Source organism: Aptenodytes patagonicus, chromosome 3 (assembly GCF_965638725.1).
Source record: "Aptenodytes patagonicus chromosome 3, bAptPat1.pri.cur, whole genome shotgun sequence".
In the NCBI taxonomy this organism is placed as follows: Eukaryota; Metazoa; Chordata; class Aves; order Sphenisciformes; family Spheniscidae; genus Aptenodytes; species Aptenodytes patagonicus.
In genome coordinates this window covers 73,091,402-73,105,239 of record NC_134951.1, presented here as the reverse complement: position 1 = coordinate 73,105,239, position 13,838 = coordinate 73,091,402, and the positions used below count along the sequence as shown (strand labels likewise).

Here is a 13,838-nt window from a genome sequence, read left to right as displayed (position 1 = left end):
AACATGAGAACCTTTAATTACAATGCTCTGGATGAGACATCAGCAAGACGAGGAGTAAAAACATCACCAACTGACAGTGGTCATACCTGCAACCCTACCAGTGCAAACTGGGGAAAAAAGAAAGAAAAAAAAGGAGGGGAAAAAAAACCCAAACCAAAAAGCAAACAAATAAACTGATTAATCTCGGCGTGGAAGGGGATGGAGAGAGGAGCAAGAGAGAGACTTCTGAAAATTAAACTAATTAGAAGTGAAGAAGCATTCCTGTTTTGAGTCTTGATAGTGAGTGTCTGCAAACTGCCTAACCCAGGAAAACCTTTCCCAAATTCAAATGCCACCAATGCCTGCAAAGAGCAGCTCTTTAAAGGGCAGAACGGACAGCAAGTTAACATTTCACAAGTACTTACTGAACTAGAAAACACATAGTTTTCTGCATGTTTCACATTTGCATAGACACTTCCCAGATTATAAGAAATGCCAGGGCTGAGAAATAAACCCAGTCTTTTGTACGTCTCCAGGGTGCATTTAAATTGTGAGCCCAGCTCCCTTTCTCTCTGTGCCAGCAGATGCTGCTTGCCCGCCACCCAGAGCTGGATGGACGCTGTACTCACCAGCTGACTGCTGTACCAATACAGCGATGACTCCTTCAGCACACACCAGAACTTTTTCCATTTGTTGCCAATGAAAGCTCCTTTTTCCTTCTTTTTGTAGAGCCATCCTTGGCAATCAGCTTGCCCCAGCTCTTTACACGATATCCTCCGTCGGCTCATTATAAAGAACCCTGTGCCATTAAAAATACAGTGTTCTGCTTATTTAAAAGTGCATTACCAGGAAAGATGTTGCTGCCAATTAAAGATATCAACCTTACTTAGTAACCTCAGCGAGTCGTCCAAGCATATCTTAAAATAGCCTTAGAAGTCGTTCAGTTTTATGATGGCTATGAGAGTAACACACATTCATTTGAAAGGCATTCTGATGTGCAGAAACAAAATAGTAAGCTACAGATAATACAGACACTAATTAATGCTAAGATAACCATACATGAGTTTTTGTAAATTAAAACTACATCCTTTGATCCTTTTAAGAGAAGCATGCATATATTTCCCTTCACACAGCTGCACTGAAAAGAATACATCTATTTAAGTCAGCTAGAGAAAACTATTATGCCAAGTACATGAAAAACGCTAGTGTGTGTGTGTATGGGTATGCGCATGCAGCTCATTCTACCTCACTGATTTCCAGCTTTGATTCAATTAACATACCACAAGGATTTAGTCCAAAGGAACAGCCCGTTGTCATTTTTCTCAGAATCGGTGCAAAAATCAGTGGAGTTAAAAAGCAGCCTTCCACCAGCTGAGTAGCAGTATAAAATCCTCACCCTCCCAAGAATAAGACATACTAAGAAAATAACAAAAGAAGAACCCAGAAGAGAAAAGAGAAAACAATCTCTCATTACCTTGACTTTTCTTTTTTGTCTTCTGACGCAAGGGAACCTGCAAGAAATGCAGGAAGGAAAGAAAAGAGGAAATTTCAGATTGTGTTGCAACATTTGTGTAGAAAGGGGAGGGGGAAGCTAGAGAAGGACGTGGTGGTGATGCTGGTGGTATATGCAGGGTGGAAACGCATAACCCACTCACTGCTGAAGGGACGTTAGTAGCTGAAGCATAAAGCGTGTTAATTAAAATTGATGTATATCTAGTTAAGCAAGAGCAAACGTAACTCTATTATACATGTGTCTATCTACTAGCGCTTCCTGTTTCACACCCACGGGCAGCTTCCACTTTGCTATGTGTTTGCCTGAATTGTATTCTGTGTTCAGAAGTTAAAAAATAGAAGTTAGAACTCCAGCATTTTAATGCTTCGTTACGCTCCACGAGGGAGATTTACAAACGTGGGGAGATTAAAAATACATGCCAGGTGTTTGATTGTCCTTTAGTTCATTCTAAGCAATCCTGAAAAAAAGAAAAAATATTGGATTTTCCACTCCTCTCTTTTTTTTATTTAGTGCAGAGAATGTATTTCCCCCTATGTAAGAGTTTCATAATATTTTTCTTAAAACAAACACACACACACACAAACCTGGCAGATTATTCAAACCATAAAACATAAATATGCCAGAAGTTTGCCATGACATATATGAGAGTTTTAGTCACTGCAAAAATAACACAATTGATTTATATTTACTCATTTGCAGTCTATATATTTCATCCCACACAAACACATAGAAAATGAAACTAAAACAGAAGACCACGGACCAAGAAAGAGGTCATTAGAAAGGTAAAGTCTGGTTTTTGGAGTAAATTCTCCCCAGACAGGCTGGTTGGTTGTGCGATTGTGGACAAAGCACTTGACTTCTCTTTGCCTCAACCTTTCCATCTCGAGCATGGGAACAAAAGCATTCACCTTTTTCTATTTTTAGGAAGGTTTTGAAGCCTCCAGATGACAAATGCTGAATAAGGTGACGTATGATTTAATATGCTTGGCCACAACGTTGCTATGCAAAGCCGGTAGCTACCTGATCCGCTGCAGAGCTACGCTGTGAACATCCCTAATGCAGCCCCTATGCCTAGCCAGCCGGCTTTTCAGGAAAACAAAACCCCATTTCATATCATTCTTGAAGGATTTGATGGCTTTTTCTCACAGGCGAATTAAAGGGGAGTAAAGCTACACCATCTGGAAACAGTAATAGAAGAGACCACTGCCACGAGTATTTACAAGTGCTAGAACTTTCTCTAACCAGTGATCTTTGTAGCATGTATCACAGAGTGCAGAACCGCATACTGCAGTTGTGCACTTATCTGGTGCCTATTTGAGATGACCTGAACAACTCATTTGTGGGAGGCTTCACCAGGAATGAATAATCCCAGACTCCTGCTTAATCATCACGTATTATTTTTTCCTTTTTTTTTCTTTCCTTTTTTTTTCTTTTAAATTCTACCACTGCCTCTCTCTCTCTCAGAATATTCTCCATGACAACAGACAAAGAAAAGCAATGAGAAAACACAGCGGCTCTATTGGAGGCTCCGCTATTTCCCCATCCTATATGGGCCACCTTTTGTGTCTTCATTCCAAAGAAAGCAACGCCCTATTTAGGACACGTGGAAACAATATATGGCCTCAGTGAATCAATGGGTCATGCAGTCACACTAATTACTTTCCTTTAGAGCTACCCAAAGTGATATTAAGAAAAACAAATAGGAATCAGCTCTCCTTGCACAAAAACTATGTAGTGGGGCAACGTCACATCTTTGCCATGATACTACAGTGGGGTCATTTCATCTTTAACCAACATAAAGTTGTACAACAAGAGCAGCAATACTGAGACAGGATGTGGCTCTCCGTAAACAACCGAGGAAGAAGTAGATCTTTCCACTAACCTTACTGATGGCCTAACACAAAATAACATGGTCTATGGCTCATCTGTCAAGAAAGGGTTAATATCCATATTATGTAAATCATCTGTTAGGGTCCACTTTATATACAGACTAAGGAAAACACTGATTACCTAGTAAGAGTTCGGGGTAGCAAAAAGAACTTACAAATGTGCATTTATTATTCAGCAGCAATGATGGTATCCTGCTGCAAGTTGACAGGGGTGATGGATCCCCATCTCTTCATATTTTGTGGGAGGAGTTGGGAAATTAACGGGGGAAGGAAGGGCAGTTTCCCCAGCCACCACTGCGTCTAGTTTGCCTGGATAAAATCAATGATAAATCTGTAATAAAATCATTGCTGAGTGAGATTTCCTGAATTAAGATACATTTCTGGTTTTCTTTCCCAGTATTCCTGAAAGCTGAAGTAAATTTTCAACAGATTGATCCTAAATCTGGAATTCAGCAACTTTTAAATGTTTTTAGTGCTGTTCAGAAGCCCAGCATCATCTTATAAAAAACATCTGTTCTGTTCTGCACAAGAGAAACCTCTAATCCCAGCAATGAAATCCAGTGTTATTCACAAAATTGCCTTCCCAAATTTTGTTGATTTATGAACAAACAAAAGCAACCTCTTTCTCTAAAGCACCAGTGTTTGGAGTCAGACAGATATTTTATGAAATAAACAAACAGTTTTCAGTAAAACTGAAAAAAAATACCTTAAACCAATAGAAAACCTATATTTAAATGAATCTACCACAAAATTCATAAAATGCCTCACCAGCAGGATTTGGATTCAGTTTTCCATGAGAATACAACACATTAGCAAGTCTCCAGTGGCAAACCTTTCCTCAAGAAGTAAATTAAAGTTTCCGCCTCTGAAAACTGGCTTATGAGAGTCAACAATCTTTCATTTCAGTGAACCTGGGTGAACATTGATTAAGAGATGATACTTTCAAGTTTCACTCCTAGTAGGAGACATTAACACCAGTGCAGAACAAAGAGAAAACTGTGGACGGCAGAGTTATTGCCAGTAAAACCAATGGTACCGACCAGGGGCGTAACAGCAGCTTCAGATGTGAATGTACTGTAACTACCAGACATAGTCACTGGAACAACCTGAAACTGAACCAAACGTCATGATTTTACTATGCTTCTGGCAATGGTGGATGTTTCTCTGTAAATCTCAATTTCCTGATGGCAAATTATTTATTTCATTATCACAGGTTCAACTGAAAAACAAGCCAAAGAAATCAGATCTATTTCTAGCTCTTCTTGTTACCAGGGAAAATCTGAGAGCAATAATCCTCAGAAAGCTCTGAAATAAATGCAAAACGTTACAGTTAACTTGCAGCTTTAGGAGGGTCATCATTTTTGTGCAAGGCTGGCAATACAGGGTAGCTTTTAATCTTTTTTGGTAGGTTTTGGTTTACTCATCAGTTTACTGAGACCTGAGGACTGAACAGGATGGGCTAGTGATCCTGCAGGACAATGCAGGCTTCAAGCTTGCTATCCATTACTCCTCCACTTGGCAAATACACCCATGAGCCAGTTGCAAAGGGAGCTGTACAACTGAGCGTTGTTCACAGCCACTTCTGTGCCAGGCAGGCTCCACCGATGACCAAAAACATACGAGAAGTGACAACTTCGGTGAGAGACTTCTGTCAGTTTAGAGATCCTATTTTTCCACAGAATCACAGTATGGTTGAGGTTGGGAGGAACTTCTGGAGGTCATTTAGTCCAACCCTCCCACTCAAGCAAGGCCACCTACAGCCAGTTGTCCAGGACCATGTCCAGACAGCTTTTGAGTATCTCCAAGGATGGAGACCCCACAGCCTCTCTGGACAACCTGTGACAGTGCTCAGTCACCCTCACAATACAAAAGTGTTTCCTGACATTCAGAGGGAACCTCCTGTGTTTCAGTTTGTGCCCATTGCTTCTGGTCCTGTCACTGGGCACCGCTGAAAAAAACCTGGCTCCACCATCTTTGCACCCTGCCTTCAGGTATTTACATGCATTAATAAGATCCCCCTGAGCCTGTTCTCCAAGCTAAACAGTCCCAGCCCACTCAGTCTTTCCTCATATATTAGATGCTCCAGTCCCTTAATCATCCTTGTGGCCCTTCATTGGACTCTCTCCAGTATGTGCCTGTCTCTCTTGTACTGGGGAGCCCAGAACTGGACACAGTGCTCCAGGTGTGGCCTCACCAGCACTGAGTAAAGGGGAAGGATCACCTCTCTTGACCTGCTGGCAATACTTTGTCTAATGCAGCCAAGGATACTATTTGCCTTCGTTGCAGCAAGGGCACGTTGCTGGCTCATGTTCAACTTGATGTCCACCAAGACTCCCAGGTCCTTTTCTGCAAAGCTGCTTTCCAGCTGGGTGGCCCCCAGCATATACTGGTTTCCTCTAGCAGTATCATTTGTGCTCACATGGAATAACAGTAGGGGGTGGAAGTCAGAAGGCTGGACAGGCTTTGGCAGTCCCTCCACAACATCCTGGATCCTGGCCCCTGCCAGGCAGAAAACCTCTCTAGATGGTCGGTCAGGCCTACAGATGGGTGCCTCTGTCACCCACAGCAGGGAATCACCCATTGTGATGACTCACCATTTCTTCCTGGTAGCCTTGCATGGTTTACAGTTAGGTGAACCAGGTCCTTTGCGAGTAGGCACATCTGGCTTCTCTTCAGTTTTGAGGGCAGTCAACCTATTTTGCAGTTACAAGTTCTTAGGTGGGGCAGGAGCCTTCCTCTTGGTACTAGAAGTCATCAACTTCCATCCTTCCCCTTCTCCAGAGGTTTTGCTTACTTTGATAGTGGGGGTAGACACTGCTTGCTTCTCCATTGCAGGTGGGGACTGAGGTTCTTCAAGCTGTTGTGTCTCAGAGCCTGTCTATCTCCCTTTCATTTTCTCTGATGCTGCACAGCCTTTTCACTTCCTCCCCTATCTCCTCCACTTGCCAGCACAGCTCCTCCAAGACAGCGCACCTCCTGCAGGGCTAAGGGCCATCTCTCCTGGCCTCAGAGAGAGGTCCCAGGCACTTCCTGCAGTCTGAGACTTGGAAGGCTGCATCTGCCATCTGAAGCTCAGTCTGTGTGGAAGTCTTTGCCCTAGCAGAGACAGCTGCTCCCATGTCTATTGGGGAAACTGCCCTGTTACCACCATGTCTAAGACTGTTACAGCAGCACAATTTCAACTGAGGCCCCTTTACTTCACTCCTTCTTCACACCCCACTGCACAAACTGCTGGGTCTGTTGGCTGTGCTCTGGGCCTGGCTCTTAGATAGGTCCCTCCTGAGCACCAGTTAAAGGATGCTTGACCCTCCCTAATCAGAGGGAGCTGCATCAAAGGCTCCAGGCACCCTGGGTCGGGGGCAGCTGATCACAATCATTAGAAGCTGCTAGAGCTTCCTTGGGCCCACACCCCTGTGGCTCCCCTTATCTTGTCCTTGCCTGACAGCAAGGATTGGCAAATATATAGCATGGGGGCTACATGTTTCCAGCCTCCATTCCAAATAGGTGGCCTTGAGCAATTGTCTCTGGGAACCAAACTCGGGTGGGCAGCATCCCTCTGGGGAGCTGCCAGGAACAGTCGAGGATCGTCACCCCAGGGGGTGCTTCTGCCTAGAGACTGAGGGGCTTGCAGCCTGCAAACTCCCCAAGAGAAAAAAATGGGGTGAAACAGGTGTATGAGGCTGTTTCAAGGGAAAGAAAAAAAATTGTTCTACAAGTAAAAGCAGGGGCATTGGGCTAATACTGAAGACCAGACTTCATATCTCATGAAGTTCGACCCACAATGCGTGAGTCTGAGAAGGCACCAAAGGCAGCTATGATCAACAGTTCATCTAAGCTTCTCAAGGGTTAGACAGACATGTGGCTAAGAAAATCCTTTGCTAAGTTCATGTATCCTAAGTTACTGCTTTCTCATCTATTGAGGGGTAGGACTTGGAAGTGAGGGCACCCCTGGCATCAGGCCCATACAGATGACTTCATTTCATCCTTAAAGCAGAACTGGGACAGCCTGTGGCAGTCTCACCACTTGGTCTGGCCCATAAGCAAGATCTTGTTTGGATATTGATGTTGTCCACAGTCTTCTATGATTACAAGCACACAACCCCAACATATGACCTCTTCAGCTGATCAGTAGCTCTGGCATAACTTCAATTATACTTACGAGAGTGTTGCCATCAGCTTCCATGAATGGTTTCAAAGCTTAGCGGGAAAGCTGTAAAAAGAGAAAGTTTTGTTTACTTAAGTTCTGTATCATATTTTCATATAACTTAAGTCTTGGCAGTGGAGTAAAAAAATCTGTTAATACACTTTGACCTGCCATTACCCTCCACACTCCACCCACCCCCTCAAAAAAAAAAAGACATTTTCCAAAGATTATGCTATGTTATGTGAACTAATTTTACTGATTTAGAAGTCAACCAGTGATAAGGAACACTAACTCAAAGCCATCCAAGCTTTTCTATGAAATAAACAGAATAAAGCTCATGGATGTGGTTGGAGGGTTGCTTTTTGTTTGTTTGGGTTGGGTTTTGGGGTTGGGTGGGGTTTTTTGTTTGGGTTTTTTTGGTTTGGGTTTTGGGGGTTTTTTTTAGGAAATGCATCGAGAATAAGTAAATAAAATGGGGGGGTGGTGGTGTTCATTTTGGGTTTTACTTCAAAGAAATCTATAGGAATTTGATTTCTGCTTCAGCTGAGTAATTACCTAATTAGAATTCCCAGAAAACACTGGGAATCTGCCGGCTCTCCTGAACAGGATGAGATCTCATACTGGACTACCCCTTTTACAATGAATTGCAATTTTCCATTCTGGAGAGCAAAATCTGTGCAGTTCAACAGTAGACACTAGGGTTTATTTTCCAAAGACACACAAAGTTAGTAAGTTATCCATTTAGGTGATGGTTCAGGTGATTTCATTTGGTATACACAACCAATAGTCAACTCCCTACGTGATTTTCCTTTGGCTGGTAAGATGGACAGATGACAAAAGAATCAGTGCAGTGTACAAGATGAAGGAACTTTTTAGTACCAACTTTTTAGTGCCAGCAAATTTCCTATAAAACTCACCCCTCTGCATATGAAAGAATCATTGAGTGAAATGGGAGGGGATACAAGACTGTTAAAGTGAGCAAGAAAGGATTTCCAGAAATAGAGCCACACTTCAGAAGAATTTCTAATAAGAAATTTTTCCTGTTACTAAAACCAGTAATTTAAGATATGCACCATTCCTCATACATAATATTTGTTTTAGTTTGAAAATAAAATCTTAAAACAGAAAATAAAAACCCACCTACTGGCTTCCAGCAATTTCAAACCAAAAATAGAAAGGCAAACAAATACATATTTTTCTGGCTCCCAACTGTTTCTATTCAAAAATAGAAAGAAGCACTTTCTATAAGTGGCTCAAATTGAAGTAATATCACGATGAGGAGAGATGTTATGGCAAATAATTTCAAGGATGTTTAGAAATCATAGCTAGTATAAACAAGCAGAGGAAACACCTTTAGTTGTACAAGCAAATTAACATCAAGCCTCAAATACCGAGCCAGAAAGCAAGAGAATAACAGACCAAATTATAGTAATTATTGTGACATGTGGCCTTTTTCCTATCATTTCTTCATTTCATGTGTGCTTTGGGTTTGGGGAGGGTGGGTTGTAATTATACAAACTGCACAGATTTGAATCAGTCACGGTACCAGGAGCAAGAGGACAAGTGTTAGTTAACTGGCAAGGAAACATTTCCGCCTGCGTGCTTTGTGCCAAAGGAGTTGAATGGATTTCAGCAGAACCTTCTCAGTGACTTTAACTCAAACTTTTGTTGTTTCCAGAAACTGGATAAGCAATCTTTGAGCCAGCATCCAATTTTCAAAAGCAGCACTGACTTCTGTCTCATTCTAGTTAAGAGTATAATTTATTATTCCCTGTGTAAAGAAAGTTATAAAAAAAAAAAAATCACACATTCACTGCAGAAATAACTCTCATACACATAACCTGAGTTTATTTCTCCTAAGTAAACCCAACCTGAGTGAGATTAGTTGCACTGTGAAATAGCACTAGGATTTTTACGTCCGCTCAAGTGTACTCAACTGTTGCAAAACCAACATTTCAGAAGGGTGTAACCTCTTTATCTCTGCACTACAGTAAAGTAAGTGTTTCCTTTCCATTTTCTGCAGGTGCACTGTGGGAAAGCCATCTATCCTTTCTAAACAGACAGGTGAATTTGGAGAAGGAGCTGGATAAATATGGCCACTCAAGTAGAGCTGGTCTTCCAGCTGAACCTTACTGTATGGTCCAGCATGAATCTGCAGGGGCTGTCTCTGGGAACCATAGCCCCCCACCCCCCAATATTCCCCTCCCACAGGCTGCAGTTAGCATCCCCTGCTGAGCTGTGCCCCTCGCGTGCCCTCTGTGGGATGGTAGGTGGTCACACCACGGCAGCCCAGAAGCATGCCCAGGGCTGGTGGTTTTGCTGGCAGAAGAGCTTCCCAGCCCATGAAAGCTACACCTGAGCTTGGGAGCTTGGCAAGCCAGCGAGAGGTCAGTAGGAGACAACACCTGAGTTCATACCACCAGGAGGGTGTCCCGATTCCTAACTGGGACAGCTGCAGCAGGAGAAGACGTGGCCCAGACCATCTCATTTCATAGCACTCAGGGTGCTATATTACAGACTGGAGACACCCGTGTCAATCCTTGTCCTGACTTAGGTGGACACTGAATTTGAAGCGGAGTCTCACCCCCAAAGGTGTACCCTAAGCACCAAGGTGAGGATGTGGGATTCCAGCCCTTTTCCTAAGCCTCTCCATTTGCAACAAGATAAGATCTAGGAGTAGAAGGAGAGGGAAGCCCTCCAGCCTACAGATTAAGGCACCCACACGGAAAACATGCACCAGGATTGCAGTCTGCTGCGATGGATGTTCAATTCACTAAAATTGTAAAGTGGAACAAACTGAAGAGAGAAAATAAAACAAGGCACAGTGAAACCTCTCCCACTTCAGATGGCTTTATAAAGGAGAAAACAAACTTGAATCTCTCACTTCCTGGAGGATAAAATGTAATGGATCTACTGGATAAAAGCAAAGGGGATGGATTTACATTATCAGTTTGTAAACCATACCTATGTTTCTTTGGCTTTTCTTAGAGGTGCCCGAAACAACTCATTTAATTTCAGTTTGATTGAATACAATATGTCAAAAGTGGTTTCTGCTAAAAGATTCCTAATTCAAGTTTTTGAGGGTTTTTTATTTTGATTCAACAACTGAACTACAATATCATTTTGCATAGCTTTATTAGTCCCACTTCACTCCCGCTTTTTCAAGAAGAGTAATAAACAAGTAGGTACATGAGTAATAGCTGATGCAACAAATGTGGAAACATAGCAAGTGACTTATCAGAAATATCTTGCAATTATTTCCATTTGACTACATCACCTCTTCCGAAATAAGTAGAAATATCTGTTAAAGATCAAAGGCAATGTTAAGGGTGGAAAAAAGGGAAAACAACACTGAGGTTCCAATGATTCTAATCGCAAAAAGCAATCTTAATTCATTAGTAATATTCCTCTTGTGGAAGTCAAAATCCACAAGGCCTGACGCTGTCTCTTACCAGTTACAAGCTACAGTGAGCATGTCGATCTGCAATGATATTGATATAAGCCTGCCAAACATGCCTTCCAGGCATCCCTCAGATGACATCCAGAGTGGGCATATGCCTTCCTGCTTCTGAGCAAAATATTTGAGATATGTAACATGACTCAAACTATTTGTGTTGCAGAAGCACTCAAAATGTGCATAGCTCAGTTCCTGTTCAGATGGCATTGACACAGACTACTCAAAAAAAAATTCCGCTTTACCAAGCACCAAGTCAGGGCTATAAGACAACCTGTAAAATAAGCTTTTTGCCTTCTTTCTATTTACGTTTCTCACACTGGTCAGCAGCTTTAACCTCTCTGCTTGCTTTCTGTTTATTTGGCTGCCTGCAACAATCAGCACTTCAATGGGCAATGAATTGACAGGCGATATGAAACTAGGGATAGTGCTACAAAAATCTCCCTAAAAAAAAAAATCAATGATTACTTAATCACATATCTCACTTACCAGGCATTAGGAATAGCATTGCCCCAAATCATAGCAGCGCTTGAAGCGCTGTCCTGTGTCAAGGAGACAGCCTTATATAATAGTCCTAAATTATCACATTACCTCTAACTGGGGTTCTTGCAACAATGCAGGTGAAAAATAATCACAGTGACTGTAAGCTCATCATTGTCCTTTGGGTTACTAGAGATCAATTTAATCTGGCAGAAACTTACCATTAACTACTAATTAATCAGATCTAGTCAGTTACTTAACTGGTTAATTAGCTATCTCAATCAACTATCTTACTTGTACAAGGAGTTTCTTGATCTGCAGATTTTCTCTCATTTACTGGCTCACCAGAAAAGTCAGATATTAAGCTGGTGCTGTGCCACAGGGCAATGACAAGCAGACATTAAGCCACTTTTCACAAAAGCTCATGGACCATCCCACCCCGGTTAAGTTATGTCCCACCCGCTTTGGTCCCCATGCCTTTATGTTTCCAATTGCAGATGAAACTACAGATTCACCATTAGCATTGGAAACAACCAGTCTATTAAAGCATAATCATAAGTCATAATTTTCAGAGTATACCTTCAGCTTTGACCACAATGGATAAATTTAAGCTTGTTAAATAAAAATTACCCTTTGAAAAGCCAAAAGGGTTCTTATCACAGGCCTAGCAGCAAGAAACTGCGTTTGTCCCATTATAATACCATTGTTTATAACCTTATTTTCAAATGCATTTGAAGTTATTCAAGCCCCTCACCTGCAAGCAATTCAAAAAGACAACTTCTGACTCCGTTTGGGAGAGGGCCAAGAAAAACTGGAACCAAGTTCACTGTTCCCATTGTGGAGACAGAAAGGGTCTGGAGACATTGCCCTGCTTGGATCACGGCCAGGTCCTGTCAGTCCAGCGAGGAAGCCCAAGAGCAACAGGTTGCAGGCGTTGACAGCTCTGAGCAAGCAGTTGCAGGAGCCCACGCTCACCGCCTTCAGGAGGAGAGGGGCTGCAAAGAAAGAAGAGGTTCAGCAGAAGAGAGGTGCTCCAGCTGCCTCTGTGGCCTCACAGGCAAAAATAAGAAATCAAAATGGCATGCTTAGTGAAGTGTGTCTGCCCCAAACGTGAGTTTGCATGCAAACTCCTTATAGTGTCGAGTTGATTCCTAGTGCTGTTATGTTTGAAGGCCAAGGAAGAGTTTGCAGAAACATTAAGTGCAATACTGCGATTACTACTGCCTCCTAGCTGGCTTTTTTGCTGTGGCAGGCAATAAAAGCAGGCAAAGTTAAGCTGGCTGCAGAAACAGATGAAGAGTTAGTGCAGTTAAGAGGTAAGGAAACACTCCAGGTCTAAAGAAGCACTTCCCTGGTGTTCTGTTCTCTTCCAAAGAAGCACAGAAGATGCTTTGCTTCTTTGCTGGAAGATGAAACACAGAGGCAGAAAAAAAAAAGCCCAAAGCCTATAGCCCCTCCTGAGACAACAATCTAAGGGGTTTCCCTTGAAGCAAGTCCCTTGCAAAAGATAGAGATGAGGGGAGAGGGAGCATCGTTCCCTCCTCTATTTTTTCAGATCAGCCGTTCAGCAAACACAGTTTTGAGGGAACACTGCAAGGTCCAGCACCTAAAGAGAGAACGAGGAGGATGTTTCCCCCCCAGCACAAAGGTACAGAACCGCTGCACTAATCATAAACGTGGATCATCACAATTGCAGGAACCTGAGACATCCTCACTGGAAGGCAGTTCTGACAAACATCTGCTCTCCAGGCATTGCAGAAGGTTTTATGCATCCAATGGAAGGTAAAAATTGAAAAAATTAATCACAGCAATAAGCTGCTGCAAAACATTTTGTGAATTCAGAGGACGAGGTTCAGAGGAAAAAAGAAAGAGAAAAGGTATTGTCATAAAAATTAACCAGATTTCCTAAAATAAGACTAATAAAAAATATTTCTGCCAGATAGAGCTGACATGGGGAGGCTGCCTGGCACACCTCAGCTTCTAACTCTGCCCTACGCCATTTCAAGAACAAACTGACTTTGGGGCCCTTTGCCCAGCACAACACAGCGGCATTTTCCTTTTGGAGAATTTTTACTATTTCCCCTATGTTGGCCATTGGGATGAAAACCCACCTTAGATGCATGAGTTCCCTGGGCAAGGACTGGCCTCCCTGCAGCACTGCCGGGCTGCCCGGAGAGGCTTAGCCCCCACCTACACATTGCCAGAGGCATCTCGTGGGCAGCGATAATTTGGTTTAAGGCAGTGAAGCCAAGGTTAGAGCAGAAGCTGACCAGTCCTTCCTATGTTTAACAGCTGCTCTCCAGAGCACTGTGGATGGAGTTTTCTCTTATGTCCAAAAACACAGAGTTAGCTGAGCAATATTTCCCGAGCTGCCACCAT

General features: G+C 42.6%; 1 protein-coding gene across 3 annotated transcripts in view; it reads right to left on the bottom strand.

Annotated features, from left to right (window-relative positions):
* The window catches only part of IPCEF1 (interaction protein for cytohesin exchange factors 1), a 60,190-nt gene that overhangs the window by 36,411 nt on the left and 9,941 nt on the right, over window positions 1-13,838 (bottom strand). The window contains exons 1-4 of one of the 3 annotated variants that reach the window (XM_076333824.1): window positions 12,214-12,256; window positions 7,541-7,591; window positions 1,454-1,490; window positions 609-778 (exon numbers count right to left, since the gene is read on the bottom strand). In XM_076333824.1, the coding sequence (XP_076189939.1) occupies window positions 609-778; window positions 1,454-1,490; window positions 7,541-7,564 (231 nt within the window). In that variant the 5' untranslated portion in view covers window positions 7,565-7,591; window positions 12,214-12,256. Of the gene's footprint in view, window positions 1-608; window positions 779-1,259; window positions 1,418-1,453; window positions 1,491-7,540; window positions 7,592-12,213; window positions 12,257-13,838 lie in introns of those variants that run through there. The other 2 variants (XM_076333823.1, XM_076333825.1) reach the window with 2 other exon arrangements.